We start from the raw sequence: 17,294 nt of genomic DNA, 5'->3' as shown, positions 1-17,294 counted from the left end.
AACGCATCTGTTTCACATGCGAATGGATCCCTTGTTCTGGCCACCAAGTTGACCAACTTCGTGTTGAACCTGGATGCTAGAAGATCCATGTCCAGAGTCCACCATCATTGGCAAACAGCCCGAAATATGTCGGGGTGAAGAGACCATTCCCCCGGGAATAACTGCTGGCGACTCAGGTAGTCTGCCAATTCTCTACTCCCGGAATGAAGACTGCCGATAGGTACGGAACAATCCTTTCTGCCCAAGTTAGAATATGGTTCACCTCTGTCTGCGCTGCAAGACTCTTGGTGCCCCCTTGGTGATATAGGCCACAGCTGTGGCATTGTCGGATTGGATCCTGACAGGACAATCCCGTAACCTGAAAGCCCAGGCCTTCAGAGCCAGACGCACTGCCCGAATCTCTAGGATGTTGATGGGCAAGGCTCTTTTGGTTCTTGACCACTGTCCCTGGACAGTTGTCTTCTCTAGTACTGTTCCCCAGCCTGAAAGGCTGGCATCTGTAGTTACCACTTTCCAGATAACTGGTCTGAAGGATTTTCCTTTCAGCAGATTCTGGGTTAGTAACCACCAACTGAGGCTTTGGGAAACCCTTGGAGACAGCCGCATTGGCAAGTCTAAAGTTAGAATTGTTTTGTTCCAAGCAGACAGTCTCGAATGAAACTGGGCATAGGGAACCGCTTCGAATGAAGCCACTATCTTTCCTAACAACCTCATGCAAAGGCAAATGGAGAGATCCCCTTTCGACCTGACTATCCGCACCAGCTCTCTTATGGAGTTGATTTTGGCCTAAGGCAAGAACACCTTTTTCTGGGCTGTGTCTATGATCAGGCCCAAATACTCCAGCTTTTTTAGCGGTTTTAAGGAAGACTTCTCTAGGTTGAGAATCCAACCCAGACTTTTCCAGGTAATTGGTTGTAATGCGTACACTTTGCTCCAAACGAGCCACCGACTGGTCTATTAGCAATAGATCATCTAGGTACAGCAAGACTGTTATGTCCTGTGCCCTTAACCTGGCTAGAGGTGGGGCCAGAACTTTTTTGAACACCCGGGGTGCTGTAGCTAGCCCGAAGGGCAAGGCTACAAACTGAAAATGCTGCTGTTCTACTTTGAACCGCAGAAACCTTTGGTGAGCGGGAAATATAGGGACATGCAGATATGCATCCCTTATATCAATACACGCCAGAAGTTCTCCTCCTTGTAGTATAGGAACTACTAACCTGATCGACTCCATGCGAAAGGAGAAGATCTTCAGGAATTGATTTAGATTCTTTAGATCTAGAATGGGTCTGACATCTCCATTTGGTTTTGGAACCGTAAAGAGGTTTGAATAAAACCCCAAACCTTGCTCTTCTGTGGGGATCTGTATGATCATCCCCTGAGCCAGTAATCGGTATAATGCCTGAAACATAAATTGTCTTTTCCCTGGATCTTTGGGAACGTTTGATCTCAGAAAACGAGACGGTGGAAACTCTCGAAATTCTGGTTTGTATCCTAGAGACACCGTGGAGATGACCCATCTGTCCTGTATTTCCTCTTGCCAGACTTCTGAGTATTGCAGAAGTCTTCCCCCCACTCTGGCGAGGAGGGGCGCCTCTTCATAATGAGGCTTTAGAATTCTGCTTTGCAGATTACCGGCCCCAGGTCTTCTTCTGTGCCTGGGCCTTACCCTGAGGCTTTCCTCTAGAGTCTGACGGTGGAGGCCGTCGCCACTGCTTAGAGGTGGATGCCCCGGGCGCAGGGGGAAGGAGACCGCTTAAATGAAGGACGTTTATACTTTCTTTTGACTGGCAAAAGAGTACTCTTCCCACTACAAATCGTTTGGATGTATTTGTCCAAATCATCCCCATGAAAGGGGAAACTAGTCAGAAGCCTTTTTGCAAGGTGCTTCGGTTGACCAATTTTTTAACCACAGGGTCCTATGTATGTGTACTAGCACAAGCGCAAGGCGGGATGCCTGGTGAATAGAGTCTTTTATGGCACCGCGGGACTGTTGTGCAGGGACCTACTTGAGGGCCTGTCTAAACTGGTCCTTTAGGGGCTGACAGATGCCTACTGCAGCGACTGCAGGCTCAGTAATGGCCCCTGCCAAGGAAAAAAAGGATTTTAACAGGAATTCCAACCTTTTATCTGTTGGATCTTTAAGCATTTGTGCATTGTCTACTGCGCAGGTTAGACTATTATTATTACAAACTACTGTTGTACCTCCCTTCCCCCAGGGGAAAAATAAACATGCTGTTTTTTTTTTTATTAAACTTTGTTCTGAATGAGGAATCCCCCCTGGCTTGCTGAGACCACACACGTGCTGTAGCTGGGACTCTGAGCTGGCTGAGAAGCAACGTACTAAGGTGTGTGTGCATTTTACTCCTAGTGGAGACTTTAGGCATGACATTTTACTTATGGAAGAAAAAAAACATAGGTGGACTTTTTACAGTTCCTAGGCTTTTTCCCTTATCCTCGCTGCAGGATACTGCTGTAACAGACAGATCCAAACTTCACCAATCACGGTGGGCTGCGTTAGCAAACCTTCAAGGACCAGGTCCCTTTTTATCGGGGTTCCACACCTTTGGACCTGTAATAGCACCCCGCCAGAAAAAACTTTAGGTAATGTAGCATGACCAAAGCTCTGGGTCCCAGGGTCCAGCCCTGCAAAGAGAGGCGTTACAGGCAACACCTCGTGCTTCGTATATGAGGCCCGGGTGCCATCCACGTTGGCCTCAGTGGCACTTTGGATGGATCCGGTCTATGGAGGCTGTTTAAATCCAGCAAGGATCCCTCCAGTGGAGCTCTTCAGAGCACATCTTCACTCGTGACCAACACCTTAGACACTGGCGAAAAAACTGAGGTACTCCTGGAAGGAGGAGGGGTTATATAGGGAGTGAACTTTTTGTACTGGGTATACCAGTGTCCATCACCTGCAGGTGCCTATATACCCACATAGTAATTACTATGGTGCTCTGTGTCCCATGCTGTACGATAAAGAAAACCCACAAATAACTTCAGGTGAAATACAGGGCTGTTTCAAGATGCACAATAAGGAGGCACCTGAAGAAAGATGGTCTGCATGGTTGAGTCGCTAGAAGAAAGCCAATACTACGCAAATGCCACAAAGTATCCCGCTTACAATACGCCAAACAGCACAGAGACAAGCTTCAAACCTTCTGGCACAAAGTCATTTGGAGTGATGAGACCAAAATTGAGCTTTTTGGCCACAACCATAAACGCTTCATTTGGAGAGGAGTTAAAAAGGCCTATGATGAAAGGTACACCATTCCTACTGTGAAACACGGAGGTGGATCGCTGAAGTTTTGGGGATGTGTGAGGTACAAGGGCACAGAAAATTTGAATGAATGCAGTAGGTTATAAAAATAATACTGGAGGAACATTTGCATTCATCAGCCAGGAAGCTGCGCATGGGACGTACTTGGACATTCCAACATGACAATGATCCAAAACACAAGGCCAAGTCGACCTGTCATTGGCTACAGCAGAATAAAGTGAAGATTCTGGAGTGGCCATCTCCGTCTCACTTCTGGGGAGATCTCAAAAGTGCAGTTCATGCCCAAAAATTTACAGGAACTGGAGGCTTTTTGCCAAGAGGAATGGGCAGCTTTACCATCCGAGAAGATAAAGAGCCTCATCCACAAAAGCCTTCAAGCTGTCATTGATGTTAAGGGGGGAAATACATGGTGTTAAGAACTGCGGTGAGTAAACTTTTGATCAGGGTCATTTGGGTAGTTTCTGTTGTCATTATGATTTAAAAATAGTAAACACAGTTGATTGATTATAAATGGCTTCAGCCAAACACTAATAATGAATGAAAGAAAAGTTTGTGTATTATTATTCATATTCTCTGAAAAATGGCCAAAAAATAAATAAATTCTGCCAGGGTATGTAAACTTATGAGCATGACTGTATAATATATATATATATATATATATATATATATATATACATATACATATACATATATATATACATATACATATATACACACATATATACATATACATACATACATACATACACACACATACATACACACACATACATATATACATACACACACATAGCAAATTGGCATCTTGCCTCAGAGCACACAGTTTTTTTTTTTTAGGGTGAATGTCAGGACAACCCCCCATCCTCCTCCTCAAAAAAAAAAGAAACACATACCCTGTACATATCTGCAATATATTAACAATCAATGTGCTGCATACAAATATGCTGACATGAAAAAGCCAATAGGAAGAGAGAGCAAAGTGAGCAAAATGAACAGAGGGATGACCTCATCTATCTGCTGTTCTTTCAATATCAAATCAGCAGACTAAGGGCGGAGAGATGACACCACTGCATTCCACTAACTGTAATTGAGTAAGTGGTGTCATCCATTTGGATGTACTGTGCGGCAGAGCTGTGTAAATCTCAGGACTGAATGAATAGAAATACAAATCCTTTAGCAGGTCCCATGGTGTCCCATATATGCATTGCATCTCCATATCTACCTTTACTACTTTTTATTTTTAAATCCAGAAACTTACTTCGAGATTTTCAGCTTCCAGCCCATCCTTGCCCTTAGAAGAGGATGCCGGGGATGATGAAGGTGGTATGGGGCTCGATATGATTTGAGAACTGCAAAAAGAAGCCAAACTCACCAATGAAGTAACACTGAACAATGGCAGAAAACACTTTTAAAAACAGTAAACTCTGGAACACAAATAGGAGTGTACAGTGGGTGGGTGCAAAGTGAACAGTCTCTATTCTATTGGTGAATCAACCTGAGTTTTAAAAGGCAGTGACCTCTCCCTTATCAGATGCATATAAACTAGAAAAAAACTAAAATGAAAAAAAAAAAAAAAAAAAATTAAAGTGGTTGTAAGCCTCAGACATGAAATATGAACAAAGCATATCCCTCTATAGTGTGTACTTGTCTCAATCCAAAGCACTACGTGTCATTTTAACATTGTTCATCACTGCACAAACTGTTGGCACCATATAAATCCTGTATATCAATAATCATTTCTGTCTGCTGCCTCATTCTTCTGCTATTAGCAGAAGTCACTTCTGACAAGTTTTCCTGACACCAAGAGAATAATGGCGACGGGAAGGGAACTGCAGCTGATTGACAGCCTCAGCTCTGTTCCTGTGTGTTGTGTGGAGGGGGAGGTCTCCTCCCTGTACGGTTTAGGAGATATTCCCCTTGCATGCAGCCGCTGACTTCAGCGGCGCATGCGCTCGGAGTTTCCCGGCTGAAAGGTCCGGCAGACTCCGGACCTTGCCCGAAAGAAGTCTCCCGCACGCATGCACTGGAGTGACGACATCGCGGCTCCGGCCACTCACAGCGCCGGAGCCGCGATACCCGGAAGACACGCCGAGGTCCGCTCCCTCGGCGTGAACCAATATCGCCTGCCGACGCCTCGTTCTAAGGTATTTCATAATGAGCTAGTATGTGGTGCATACTAGCTCGTTATGCCTTTTGCCTTACAGGTTTAAAAAAATAAATAAATCTGCGGGTTTACTAACGCTTTAAAATAAAGATTGACCCACCTTTCCACATCAGAAGGGTTTATTCCCGACGTCATCATGCTATCCAACATAGGACCTTGGCTGTCCCTTTTTGTCGGCTCTAATCCGTTCTTTATGTCCTCAAAGTTTTCATATTTCAGAGCTTGTACTAATTGTAACAAATACATCAGCAAGTCCTGGAAATAAATAAAAATATATTTCAATAAAAAAATGTAATGCTTACATTTGCATTTCAGGGGATACAGTACACAGGTTATGTAATAAGTGCACCTTTAAAATACATTACCAAAAGTATTGGGACGCCTGCCTTTACACGTACATGAACTTTAATGCCATCCCAGTCTTAGTCAGTAGGGTTCAATATTGCGTTAGCCTAACATTTGCAGCTATACCAGCTTCAAGGTTTAGGACTGGTCTAAATCATTTGGTGGAGAGGGGATTATAGTGCGGCCTGGCTCGCAGTCTCCGCTCTATTTCATCCCAAAGGTGTTCTATCGGGTTGAGGTCAGGACTCTGTGCAGACCAGTCAAGTTCCTCCACCCCAAACTCTCTCATCCATGTCTTTATGGACCTTGCTTTGTGCACTGGTCTAAATCATTTGGTGGAGGGGGGGTTATGGTGTGGGGTTGTTTTCCAGGGGCTGGGCTTGGCCCCTTAGTTCCAGTGAAGGGAACTCTTAAGGTGTCAGCATACCAAGACATTTTGGACAACTTTGTGGGAACAGTTTGGGGATGGCCCCTTCTGTTCCAACATGACTGCACACCAGTGCACAAAGCAAGGTCCATAAAGGCATGGAGGAGCAAGTTTGGGGTGGAGGAAGTTGACTGGCCTGCACAGTGTCCTGACCTTAAACACGATAGAGCACCTTTGGGATGAATTAGAGCAGAGACTGTGAGCCAGACCTTCTCGTCCAACATCAGTGCCTGACCTCACAAATTCACTTCCGGAAGAATGGTCAAACATTCCCATAGACAGATGTATGTGTGTGGGGTGAATGGCGCTGCCTATCACCTGAAGAGTGATCCTCTCCAATAACTCACTCCTCCAAGTATACTTTTTTACTATAGAGCGTCCAGTCACCTGAAGGGCGACTCTACACAGTGAGTCACTCTTCCCAGGTGAGTATGCAAATGAGTAACTGGTGCCTATTCCCGTCACCTAAAGAGGTGATCATCCACTAGGTCACTTTTACCTGAGAAAAAAGGGGCATGTTTAACCTGTGACCTATATTAGGTAATGTGCTAGTATATTGACGGCACTATATAAGTACCTGAAATAAATAAAAAAATAAAATAAAATAATTCTATTCTTTGTGCTATTGGAAACCTTATATCCAACACCTACTTCTAAAATATTCGTGCAAAAAAGTGATGTCGATCTCATCAATTCATCTAATACAAGCAATACTCATTCCTAGAGACACATACTTGTGCAAATTCATATAGAATAATAATAAAGTGATAGTGAATTAATTATAGTGTTAAGGAAAAAAATCTAAAAGCAAAATCCAGTAGAGAAAATTTTATCAAAAACATCAAAAATCAAGTGACTTCCATGCTCCCCTTCAGGTCCCCACTCACCAAATTCCCATAGACACACTCCTAAACCTTGTGGACAGCCTTCCCAGAAGAGTTGAAGCTGTTATAGCGGCAAAGAGTGGGCCAACTCAATATTGAACCCTACGGACTAAGACTGGGATGTCATTAACCTCTTACAGACCGGAAGAATTTCCCCCTTAATGACCAGGCCATTTTTTGCGATACGGCACTGTGTCGCTTTAACTGACAACTGCGCATTTCTGCGACGTTGTACCCGAACAATATGTATGTCCTTTTTTTCCCCACAAATAGAGCTTTTTGGTGGTATTTGATCACCTCTGCGGTTTTTATTTTTTGCGCTATAAACAAAAAAAGAGCGACAATTTAAAAAAAAGAAAATTTTTTTTTTTACCACTGGTAGGGAAGGAGTTAACACTAAGGGGGCGATCAAGGGGTTAAATGTGTTCCCTGCTAGGTGTTTCAAACTGTGAGGGGATATGACTTACTAGAGGAGGAGCTAGATTGCTGTTCCTACTTAGTAACAGACGATCTGTCTCTCCTCTCCTGACAGAATGGGGATGTGAGTGTTTACACACACACACACACACACACACACACACACACACACACACACACACACATCCCCGTTCTGGCTCTCGTGCACGCGAATGCACGTGGACATCGGATAGCGAGGCCACCGGCAACAGGCATCGTGTCCCCTGCCATGCAGCGGGCGCACGCCTGCTATGGCTCCTAAAGGAGCCGACGTACAACTACGGTGATTCCTGGGAATGTGCCGACCTGCCGCAGTATAAATGACAGCGGCTGGTCAGCAAGTGGTTTAAGTTCATGTGCGCGTAAAGGCAGGCATCCCAATACTTTTTACTGTGCATGGAGGGGTGTGTCAAGACAAGTCTGATCATTGGAGAAAAGCGGGTTGAGTTCCCAGCATAGCTAGAGAACTGACCACGCTGTGTTCTCCTGCTTAGTGTGGTCAGTTTTTAATAGGAAAGCAGAGGGACTGGCAGGAACACCAAGATTTCACATAAAGGAAGCAATACAGAGAGAACAGAACAGGAGACTTTTCATACAAGTTCGTGGTACATCAGGCATAGATCTAGAATATCAAATGGATTTAATTCCGCTTTAAAGGATAACCAAAACCAAGAGCAAAAATGTAATTTACAGTGCATCCGGAAGGTATTTACAACGCTTCACTTTTTCCACATTTTGTTATGTTACGGCCTTATTCCAAAAAGGATTCAATGCATTATTTTCCTCAAAATTCTACAAACAATCCCCCATAGTGACAACATGAAAGAAGTTTGTTTGAAATCTGCAAATTTATTAAAAATAAAACATGAAAAAAATCCCATGTACATAAGTATTCACGGCCTTTGCTCAATACTTTGTTGAAGCACCTTTGGCGCCAATTACAGCCTCCAGTCTTTTTGAGTATGATGCTACAAGCTTGGCACACCTATTTTTGGGCAGTTTCTCCCATTCTTCTTTGCAGGACCTCTCAAGCTCCATCAGGTTGGATGGGGTGCATCAGTGCACAGCCATTTTCAGATCTCTCCAGAGATGTTCAAGTCTGGGCTCTGGCTGGGCTCCTCAAGGACATTCAGAGTTGTCCTGTAGCCACACCTTTGTTATCTTGGCTGTGTGCTTTGGATCGTTGTTCTGTTGGAAGATGAATCTTCACCCAGTCTGAGGACAAAAGCGCTCTGGAGCAGGTTTTTATCAAGGTCGTCTCCCAGTTTCTGCCGCTGAAAAACCTCCCCACAGTTTGATGCTGCAACCGCCATGCTTCACTGAAGGGATGGTATTGGCCAGGTGATGAGCAGTGCCTGGTTTCCTCAAGACATGCCGCTTTCCATTCTGGCCAAAGAGTTCCATCTTTGTTTCATCAGACCAGAGAAATGTGTTCCTCATGGTCTAAGAGTCCTTCAGTTGCCTTTTGGCAAACTCCAGGCTTGCTGTCATGTGCATTTTACTGAGGCGTGGCTTCCGTCTGGCCACTCTACCACACAGGCCTGAGTGGTGGAGTGCTGCAGAGATGGTTCTTCTTCTGGAAGTTTCTCTTCTCTCCACAGAGAAACACTGTAGTTCTGTCAGAGTGACCATCAGGTTCTTGGTAACCTCCCTGACTAAGGCCCTTCTCCCCCGATCATTGAGTATGGCCAGGCGGCTGAATGATGGAGGCCACTGTGCTTATTTGGACCTTCAATGCTGCAGATATTTTTCTGTATCCTCCTCCCAGATCTGTGCCTCAAGACAATCCTGTCTCTGAGGTCTACAGACAATTCCTTGGACTTCATAGCTTGGTTTGTGCTCTGACACGTACAGTTAACTGTGGGACCTTATATAGACAGGTGTGTGCTTTTCCAAATCATGTTCAACGAACTGAATTTACCACAGGTGGGCTCCAATCAAGTTGTAGAAACATCTCAAGGTTGATCAGTGGAAATAGGATGCACAAAGGCTGTGAACACTTATGTGATTGACCCTCCAAAGATCAGTCGAGGAGTGAGTAGCCACCCAGAGACAGGAAGTGTGTTATTTGCAGGATGACCAGATGAAAATAAAGCAAAAGAAGCTTCAAAGAAGACAGTTGATGGTGCCACCACATTAAGGACTAGTAAGCTGTAGTATATTACATTTGTGGCTTTGGGTTTAGATACTTTTTCATCTTCCAGTTCAAAAACCTTTCTGCTGTAGGTTAAAGATGTCTGCAGATACATTCAGTGCTATATCAAAGAACGTATCCCTGTAATTTCTTTAGATAAGAACGTTCAAAGCCCACACCAGCTTGCCAGGAAGAAAAAGGAACATGTGCATCCTTTTGTATAATAACAGTAAACCTTTTAGACTCTCTTTCCAGCCTCAGGACATTTTCTCCTGTACATGCTCTTCTATACTTTAGTGCAAGCTGATGGATAAATGTTGAAGCATACGTCTTTAAAAGTTATAAACTGTTCACAATCCTTCATGACTAATCTCTTAGCAGATCTGTCACACCGGACTACAAGACAGCATATGACATTGTGACATGTGTGGTGCCATCAAGCACTGAACCGACCTTGAGGAACGGGAGGAGACGTCTTCAATATATGCAGAGGAAATCCATAAAAAAGGAGCAACTAATAGAGCCAGATCTATTCTGGTGAATGCACAGTATAAATCAATATATACAGATCACATGCCGTGCATACAGAAGAGCCGAACAGGACAAGAGCAAAACGTCTTCCATCGCAACAAAGTGCGTAAAACTTTTCTTTTATGGTCTCTCTGCCTTTGTAGTAGGTTATATGCATTACAATGAGACCTAAAGGCCAACCTTTAAATTAAAAATGAGACTTCTCCTTGAAGCTGCCGAGATGTTCTATTGCCTGAAAGCGCCCTGGAAGACAGCCACTGCTGTGTAAAGAGAACCTGTCACTATGGGCCGGGGGGACGGGGGAACTGCCTTTGCTATCTACCAATGAAGATCTTATAGCGATCCTGCCCTCTGTCTATAAATGTGTGCTCAACACGTAACAACCCAGGGGCCCCTGTGACTTTAATCACCCACAGACCAGTTATCGATTACGTACCCCCATCTGTTTCAGGGTATCACTTTATTTTTACCCCTGTGGTGCACACCGTCTCCCCTAAATCCTTGCTCAGATATACCTTCTATATATATATATATATATATATATATATATATATATATATATATATATATATATATATATATATACACACACACACACACACACACACACACACACACACACACACACACACACACACACACACACGGTTTGAGTGCAGACAAAGGCTATATGGTACTAAACTGAACTGTGGTTTGTAGACATGCCCTAGCTATCATTAGCTAGCTACCTTGCAGTATTCCCTTTCAGGAATATCTGTCAAAGAGACTTGGGACCATTATGCACTTTATGCTGGTGCTCTGTATTGGTATATACAGCATTGTTATGTTTATGAGAGAGGAGGATCAGCAAAGGATCAGCAGAGTTGGAGGTTACTAATGAGTGGGGAATCAGCAGAGCTGGGGGTTACTACTGAATCGGGGGGGCAGCAGAGCTAGGGTTTACTGATAAGTGGGACATCAGCATAGCTGGGGGTACTACTGAGCAGGGAATCTGATAAATGAGGGCACTAATAAGCTGGAGGATCAGCAGAGCTGGGGGTTACTGCAGAGTGGGGGGGGGGGGGGGGGGGGGATCGGCACAGCTGGGGGTTACTGCAGAGTGGGGGGGGGGGAAATCGGCACAGCTGGGGGTTTCTGGGGGGGGGGGGGGAAATCGGCACAGCTGGGGGTTTCTACTGAGCGGGGCGGGGCATCGGCACAGCTGGGGGTTTCTACTGGGCGGGGCGGGGCATCGGCACAGCTGGGGGTTTCTACTGAGCGGGGCGGGGCATCGGCACAGCTGGGGGTTTCTACTGAGCGGGGCATCGGCACAGCTGGGGGTTTCTACTGAGCGGGGCATCGGCACAGCTGGGGGTTTCTACTGAGCGGGGCATCGGCACAGCTGGGGGTTTCTACTGAGCGGGGCATCGGCACAGCTGGGGGTTTCTACTGAGCGGGGCATCGGCACAGCTGGGGGTTTCTACTGAGCGGGGCATCGGCACAGCTGGGGGTTTCTACTGAGCGGGGCATCGGCACAGCTGGGGGTTTCTACTGAGCGGGGCATCGGCACAGCTGGGGGTTTCTACTGAGCGGGGCATCGGCACAGCTGGGGGTTTCTACTGAGCGGGGCATCGGCACAGCTGGGGGTTTCTACTGAGCGGGGCATCGGCACAGCTGGGGGTTTCTACTGAGCGGGGCATCGGCACAGCTGGGGGTTTCTACTGAGCGGGGCATCGGCACAGCTGGGGGTTTCTACTGAGCGGGGCATCGGCACAGCTGGGGGTTTCTACTGAGCGGGGCATCGGCACAGCTGGGGGTTTCTACTGAGCGGGGCATCGGCACAGCTGGGGGTTTCTACTGAGCGGGGCATCGGCACAGCTGGGGGTTTCTACTGAGCGGGGCATCGGCACAGCTGGGGGTTTCTGGGGGGGGGGGGGGGGGGGGGGGGAATCGGCACAGCTGGGGGTTTCTACTGAGCGGGGCATCAGCACAGCTGGGGGTTTCTGGGGGGGGGGGGGGGAATCGGCACAGCTGGGGGTTTCTGGGGGGGGGGGGAATCGGCACAGCTGGGGGTTTCTGGGGGGGGGTTTCTGGGGGGGGGGCGGAAATTGGCACAGCTGGGGGTTTCTACTGAGCGGGGCATCGGCACAGCTGGGGGTTTCTACTGAGCGGGGCATCGGCACAGCTGGGGGTTTCTACTGAGCGGGGCATCGGCACAGCTGGGGGTTTCTACTGAGCGGGGCATCGGCACAGCTGGGGGTTTCTACTGAGCGGGGCATCGGCACAGCTGGGGGTTTCTACTGAGCGGGGCATCGGCACAGCTGGGGGTTTCTGGGGGGGGGGGGGGGAATCGGCACAGCTGGGGGTTTCTACTGAGCGGGGCATCAGCACAGCTGGGGGTTTCTGGGGGGGGGGGGGGGAATCGGCACAGCTGGGGGTTTCTGGGGGGGGGGGGGAATCGGCACAGCTGGGGGTTTCTGGGGGGGGGGGGGGGGGGCGGAAATTGGCACAGCTGGGGGTTTCTACTGAGCGGGGCATCAGCACAGCTGGGGGTTTCTACTGAGCGGGGCATCAGCACAGCTGGGGGTTTCTACTGAGCGGGGCATCAGCACAGCTGGGGGTTTCTACTGAGCGGGGCATCAGCACAGCTGGGGGTTTCTACTGAGCGGGGCATCAGCACAGCTGGGGGTTTCTACTGAGCGGGGCATCAGCACAGCTGGGGGTTACTAAACAGTGGGGATCAGCAGAGCTGGGGGTTACTACTGAGCAGGGGGTTATTACTGAGCAGGGGATCAACAGAGCTGGGGGCTACTGCTATATGGGGCATCAGCATCGCTGGGGGTACTACTGAGCAGGGGATCTGCTGAACAAGGGGACCAATAAGCTGGAGGATCAGAAGTGTTAAGGGTTACTACTGAGCGGGGGATCAGCAGGGCTGGGGGTTACTAATGAATGGGGGATTGGCAGACCTAGGGGTTACTACTGAGCAGGGGATCAACAGATCTGGTAGTAACTGTTGAGTGGGGCGCATCAGCATAGCTGAGAGTTCTACTGAGCAGGGGATCTGCTGAACTAGGGTACTAGCAAGCTGAAGAATCAGCAAACCAGAGCATCAGAGTTGGGGGCTTCTACTGAGTGGGGGATCAGCAGAGCTGGTGGTTACTACTGAGCAGTGCATCAGCAGAGCTGGGGGTTACTAAAGAGTGGGGGATCGGCAGAGCTGGGGTTTACTACTGAGCAAGGGATCAGCAGAGTTGGGCATTATTACTGAGCGGGGGATCAGCTGAGCTGGGGGTTACTACTAAGCGAGGGTTCAGCAGAGCTGGGTGTTACTACTGAGCAAGGGATCAGCAGAGCTGGGCATTATTACTGAGCGGGGGATCAGCTGAGCTGGGGGTTACTACTAAGCGAGGGTTCAGCAGAGCTGGGTGTTACTACTGAGCAGGGGATCAACAGAGCTGGGGGCTACTGCTGAATGGGACATCAGCATAGCTGGGGATACTACTGAGCAGGGGATCTGCTGAATAAGGGTACTAATAAGCTGGAGAATCAGCAAACCAGAGGGTTATCAGAGTTAGAGGTTACTACTGAGTGGGGGATCAGCAGAGCTGGGGGTTACCACTGAATTGGGGAATGGCAGAGCTGGAGGTTAATACTGAGTGGGAGATCAACAGAGCTGGGAGTTTACTGCTGAGTGGGGCATCAGCAGAGCTGTGGGTTTCTAGTGAGTGGGGGATAGGCAGAGCTGGGGGTTACTGCTGAGTGGGGCATCAGCATAGCTAGCTGGGGGGTACTACTGAGCAGGGGATCTGCTGAACAACGGTACTGATAAGCTGAAGGATCAGCAAACCAGAGAATCAGCAGAGTTGGGGGTTACCACTGAGTGGGGGATCAGCAGAGCTAGGGGTTACTACTGAGCGGGGGATCAGCAAAGCTGGGGGCTACTAATGTATGGGGTATTGGCAGAGCTGGGGGGTACTACTGAGCAGGAGATCTGCTGAATGAGGGTCCTAATAAGCTGGAGGATCAGCAAACCACAGGATCAGCAGAGTTGGGGGTTACTACTGAGCGGGGGATCAGCAGAGCTGGGGCAGATTGGTCACAAGGGCGATGTATTATTTTGTAAAAAAAAAATCCTCCTCGATGTGTTCTGTGTATTGAAATTTTTGGCTGGACTTGCAGTTTAACTCACCGGCTCCCCAGCGCAGTTGATATCCAATCACGGTCTCTGTTTATCTACACAAAACCGTTTAACAAAAGACTGCAGGTTCCCCTTTTGTGGGAGAATTTGAAAGCAGCGAGCGGCACGTCTGAATCCCCTCGCTCCCTCTTCTTTCTATACAAGGATGACACGTGTGCCCCTTTCCAATCTCATCACATTGTACTTTATCCACTCATCTCTCCCGAGTTTGACAAAACAAGATGGCCTCTGCACCGCTCCTGAGAAAATCTCGCCTTTTTCCCCGGCATTTTTTTTTTCTGCTCAAAGGTTGAAGCAAAACTTGGCAAATAAATTAATTCCTCCTGGCCACTCGCTGGCTTTCAGAAATGAGAGGCCTGACCCGGGTGCAGAGAATCGATGGGATTCTTCAAACAAGTAATGGGATTTCTATCACATTATGAGAAGGGGGGTCAGCGTCTGACGAGCGCGGAGACTGAGATCTTACAACAATCGACTAATAGCTTCCGTCTTAACCCTTCGCCATCCGCTGCTAATCAAAGGCTGGAACGTACAGGACAGGTAATCCTATGTATGCGAGGCAAGAAATAACAATGATGAAATACAGCAACCATTGCAACCGAGCTAAAGCGGAATTCTTTCCTGTAAATGGGAAAGTACCAAAGCCATAAAAGACTTCAGTGCATAGTGACAGGTTCTCTTGAAAGAACAAACACCCCCCGCCCACGTAATCCAAAGGCTTTATGCCGCGCCCCCCCCCCCAAACCACATTTGGCATAGTATCCACTTAACCCCCAGGCCCTTTCGGACAATTTTTATTTACATTTAACAATCAGAATTTTTTGCTAGAAAATTTCTTCGAACCTCCAAACAATTTTTTTTTTTTTTTTAACAGCAGAAGCCCTAGAGAATAAATTGGTGGGTGTTGCAATTTTTAATGTCACACGCGTTTTTTTAAACTGATTTTTTGTGTAAAAAGTACACCTTTTTGAATGGTAATGCACAAAAAGACAATATAATGCAAAATAGTTTGGTAAAATACAAACTTACGCAGAGTAAAAAGATACCAAACACGTCATGCTTTAAAAATGTGCACGCCCCTCCAACGGTGACAAACGAGGGGGAGGGATCTCCAGCTGATTGACAGTCTCAGCCCTGTTTCTGTGTGGAGGGGGGTGTGTCCCTTTCCATCCAATCAGCTTTCCTCACTGAGATCTGCAGTGTATGACAAATTTTTTTCGTCATACTTACCTGTAAAATCCTTTTCTTTGAGTACATCATGGGACACAGAGTTAGGCTAATATTCATTACCTGCTGGGTTATACTTCATCTCCAGGTGAATGGACACTGGTAGACCAAAGGTCTTTAGACAGGAAGTGATGCCCTATATAACCCCTCCCATACAGGAAGTACTTCAGTTTTGTAGTAAGCACTGAATCCTCAGAAAGGTCTCTTGGCAGACTCCCTCACTAGATTTCTTCTCGTCTTTTCATCAATTTTGGAGGGACGTCCAGTTCTTGGTAATGTCACTGTTGTGCCATATTTTCTCCACTTGGTGATGACCCGCTGTGTTCCATGGTATATCTAACACCTTGGAAATTCTTTTGTACCCTTCTCCTGACTGATACCTTTTAATAATGAGATCCCTCTGGTGCTTTGGAAGCTCTCTGCGGACCATGGCTTTTGCTGTAGGATGCGACTAAGAAAATGTCAGGAAAGACCTACTAGAACAGTTGAACTTTATTTGAGGTTAATCAGGGGTACTTTAACTGATGGTAGGTGTGTACTGACTCCTATTTAACATGAGTTTGAATGTGATTGCTTAATTCTGAACACAGCTACATCCCCAGTTATAAGAGGGTGTGCACACTTATGCAACCACATTATTTTATTTTTTTAATTTTTTACCCCCATATAAAAGATTTCAGTTTGTTTTTCAACTAAGTTGTACAGTTTATAGGTCCCATTAAAAAGGTGGAAAAAGTTCTGAAATTATTTATCTTTGTCTCATTTTTTTTTATATCACAGAAACCTGACATTAAAGCGGAGTTCCACACAAAAATGGAACTTCTGCTTTTCGGAACCCTCCCCCCCTCCGGTGTCACATTTGGCACCTTTCAGGGGGGAGGGGGGTGCAGATACCTGTCTATGCCTCTTCCCGTTCCTCTGCGCTGTCTCCTGGGAAACACACAGGTCCCAGGAGATAGCGGGGACCAGTTACGACGCGCAGTGCGACTCGCGCATACGCAGTAGGGAACCGGGAAGTGGAGCCACAACGCTTCACTTCCTGATTCCCTCACCCAGGGTGGCGGCGACGGCTGCCGAGAGTCGAGCGAGTGATCGGCGGCGGCTGCCGACATCGCTGGACCCTGGGACAGGTAAGTGTCCATTTATTAATTAATTTAATTATTTATTAAGTCAGCAGCTGCAGTATTTGTAGCTGCTGGCTTTTAATATTTTTTTTTTTTTTTTTTAGGTGGACTCCCGCTTAAAAAGTTTTATATCAACTGTATATTTATATATTTTTCTTATTTAAAAAAAAAAAAAAAAAAAAATCACTGTACCTTTAATTTTTTTTTTTAATCAACTTTATTGCTAGCACAAGGGATGAACAACATCCCTTTGTGATAGAATGGGCTGTGACAGGTCCTCTTTAAAAATGTACTGCCTGTAAAAGTGAATGAGTGGCTGTATAGCTGCTAGGATCACTTTTACATCGCCAGATCTAAAGAATGGTACCAGCATCATGACTCTAGTAGCTGCAGCCATGATCCCGGTATAGCCACTTCAACCCAAGGCCATATAGACAGTATGCGGCCTACGGGAGGGAAGTGGTTAAATTCATGACAAAGGATTCTCAAAGCATTCTAGAGACAGCCCAACAGCAGCTGCTTTCTTTCAGAATCTCTGATTGAAA

At 46.8% G+C, this 17,294-nt stretch overlaps 1 protein-coding gene across 2 annotated transcripts in view; it reads right to left on the bottom strand.

The window, feature by feature from the left end:
- Positions 1-17,294, bottom strand: part of PIK3C3 (phosphatidylinositol 3-kinase catalytic subunit type 3) — a 311,657-nt gene that overhangs the window by 207,375 nt on the left and 86,988 nt on the right. For both annotated transcript variants that reach the window (XM_073618729.1, XM_073618740.1), the window contains 2 exons: positions 5,542-5,696; positions 4,536-4,626 (listed from right to left, as the gene is read on the bottom strand). In XM_073618729.1, coding sequence (XP_073474830.1) covers positions 4,536-4,626; positions 5,542-5,696 — 246 coding nt within the window. The remainder of the gene's footprint in view (positions 1-4,535; positions 4,627-5,541; positions 5,697-17,294) is intronic.

Source organism: Aquarana catesbeiana, linkage group LG01 (genome assembly GCF_042186555.1).
Source record: "Aquarana catesbeiana isolate 2022-GZ linkage group LG01, ASM4218655v1, whole genome shotgun sequence".
In the NCBI taxonomy this organism is placed as follows: Eukaryota; Metazoa; Chordata; class Amphibia; order Anura; family Ranidae; genus Aquarana; species Aquarana catesbeiana.
Note: the sequence above shows the minus strand (reverse complement) of the source record. Positions and strands in the feature narration are given on the sequence as shown.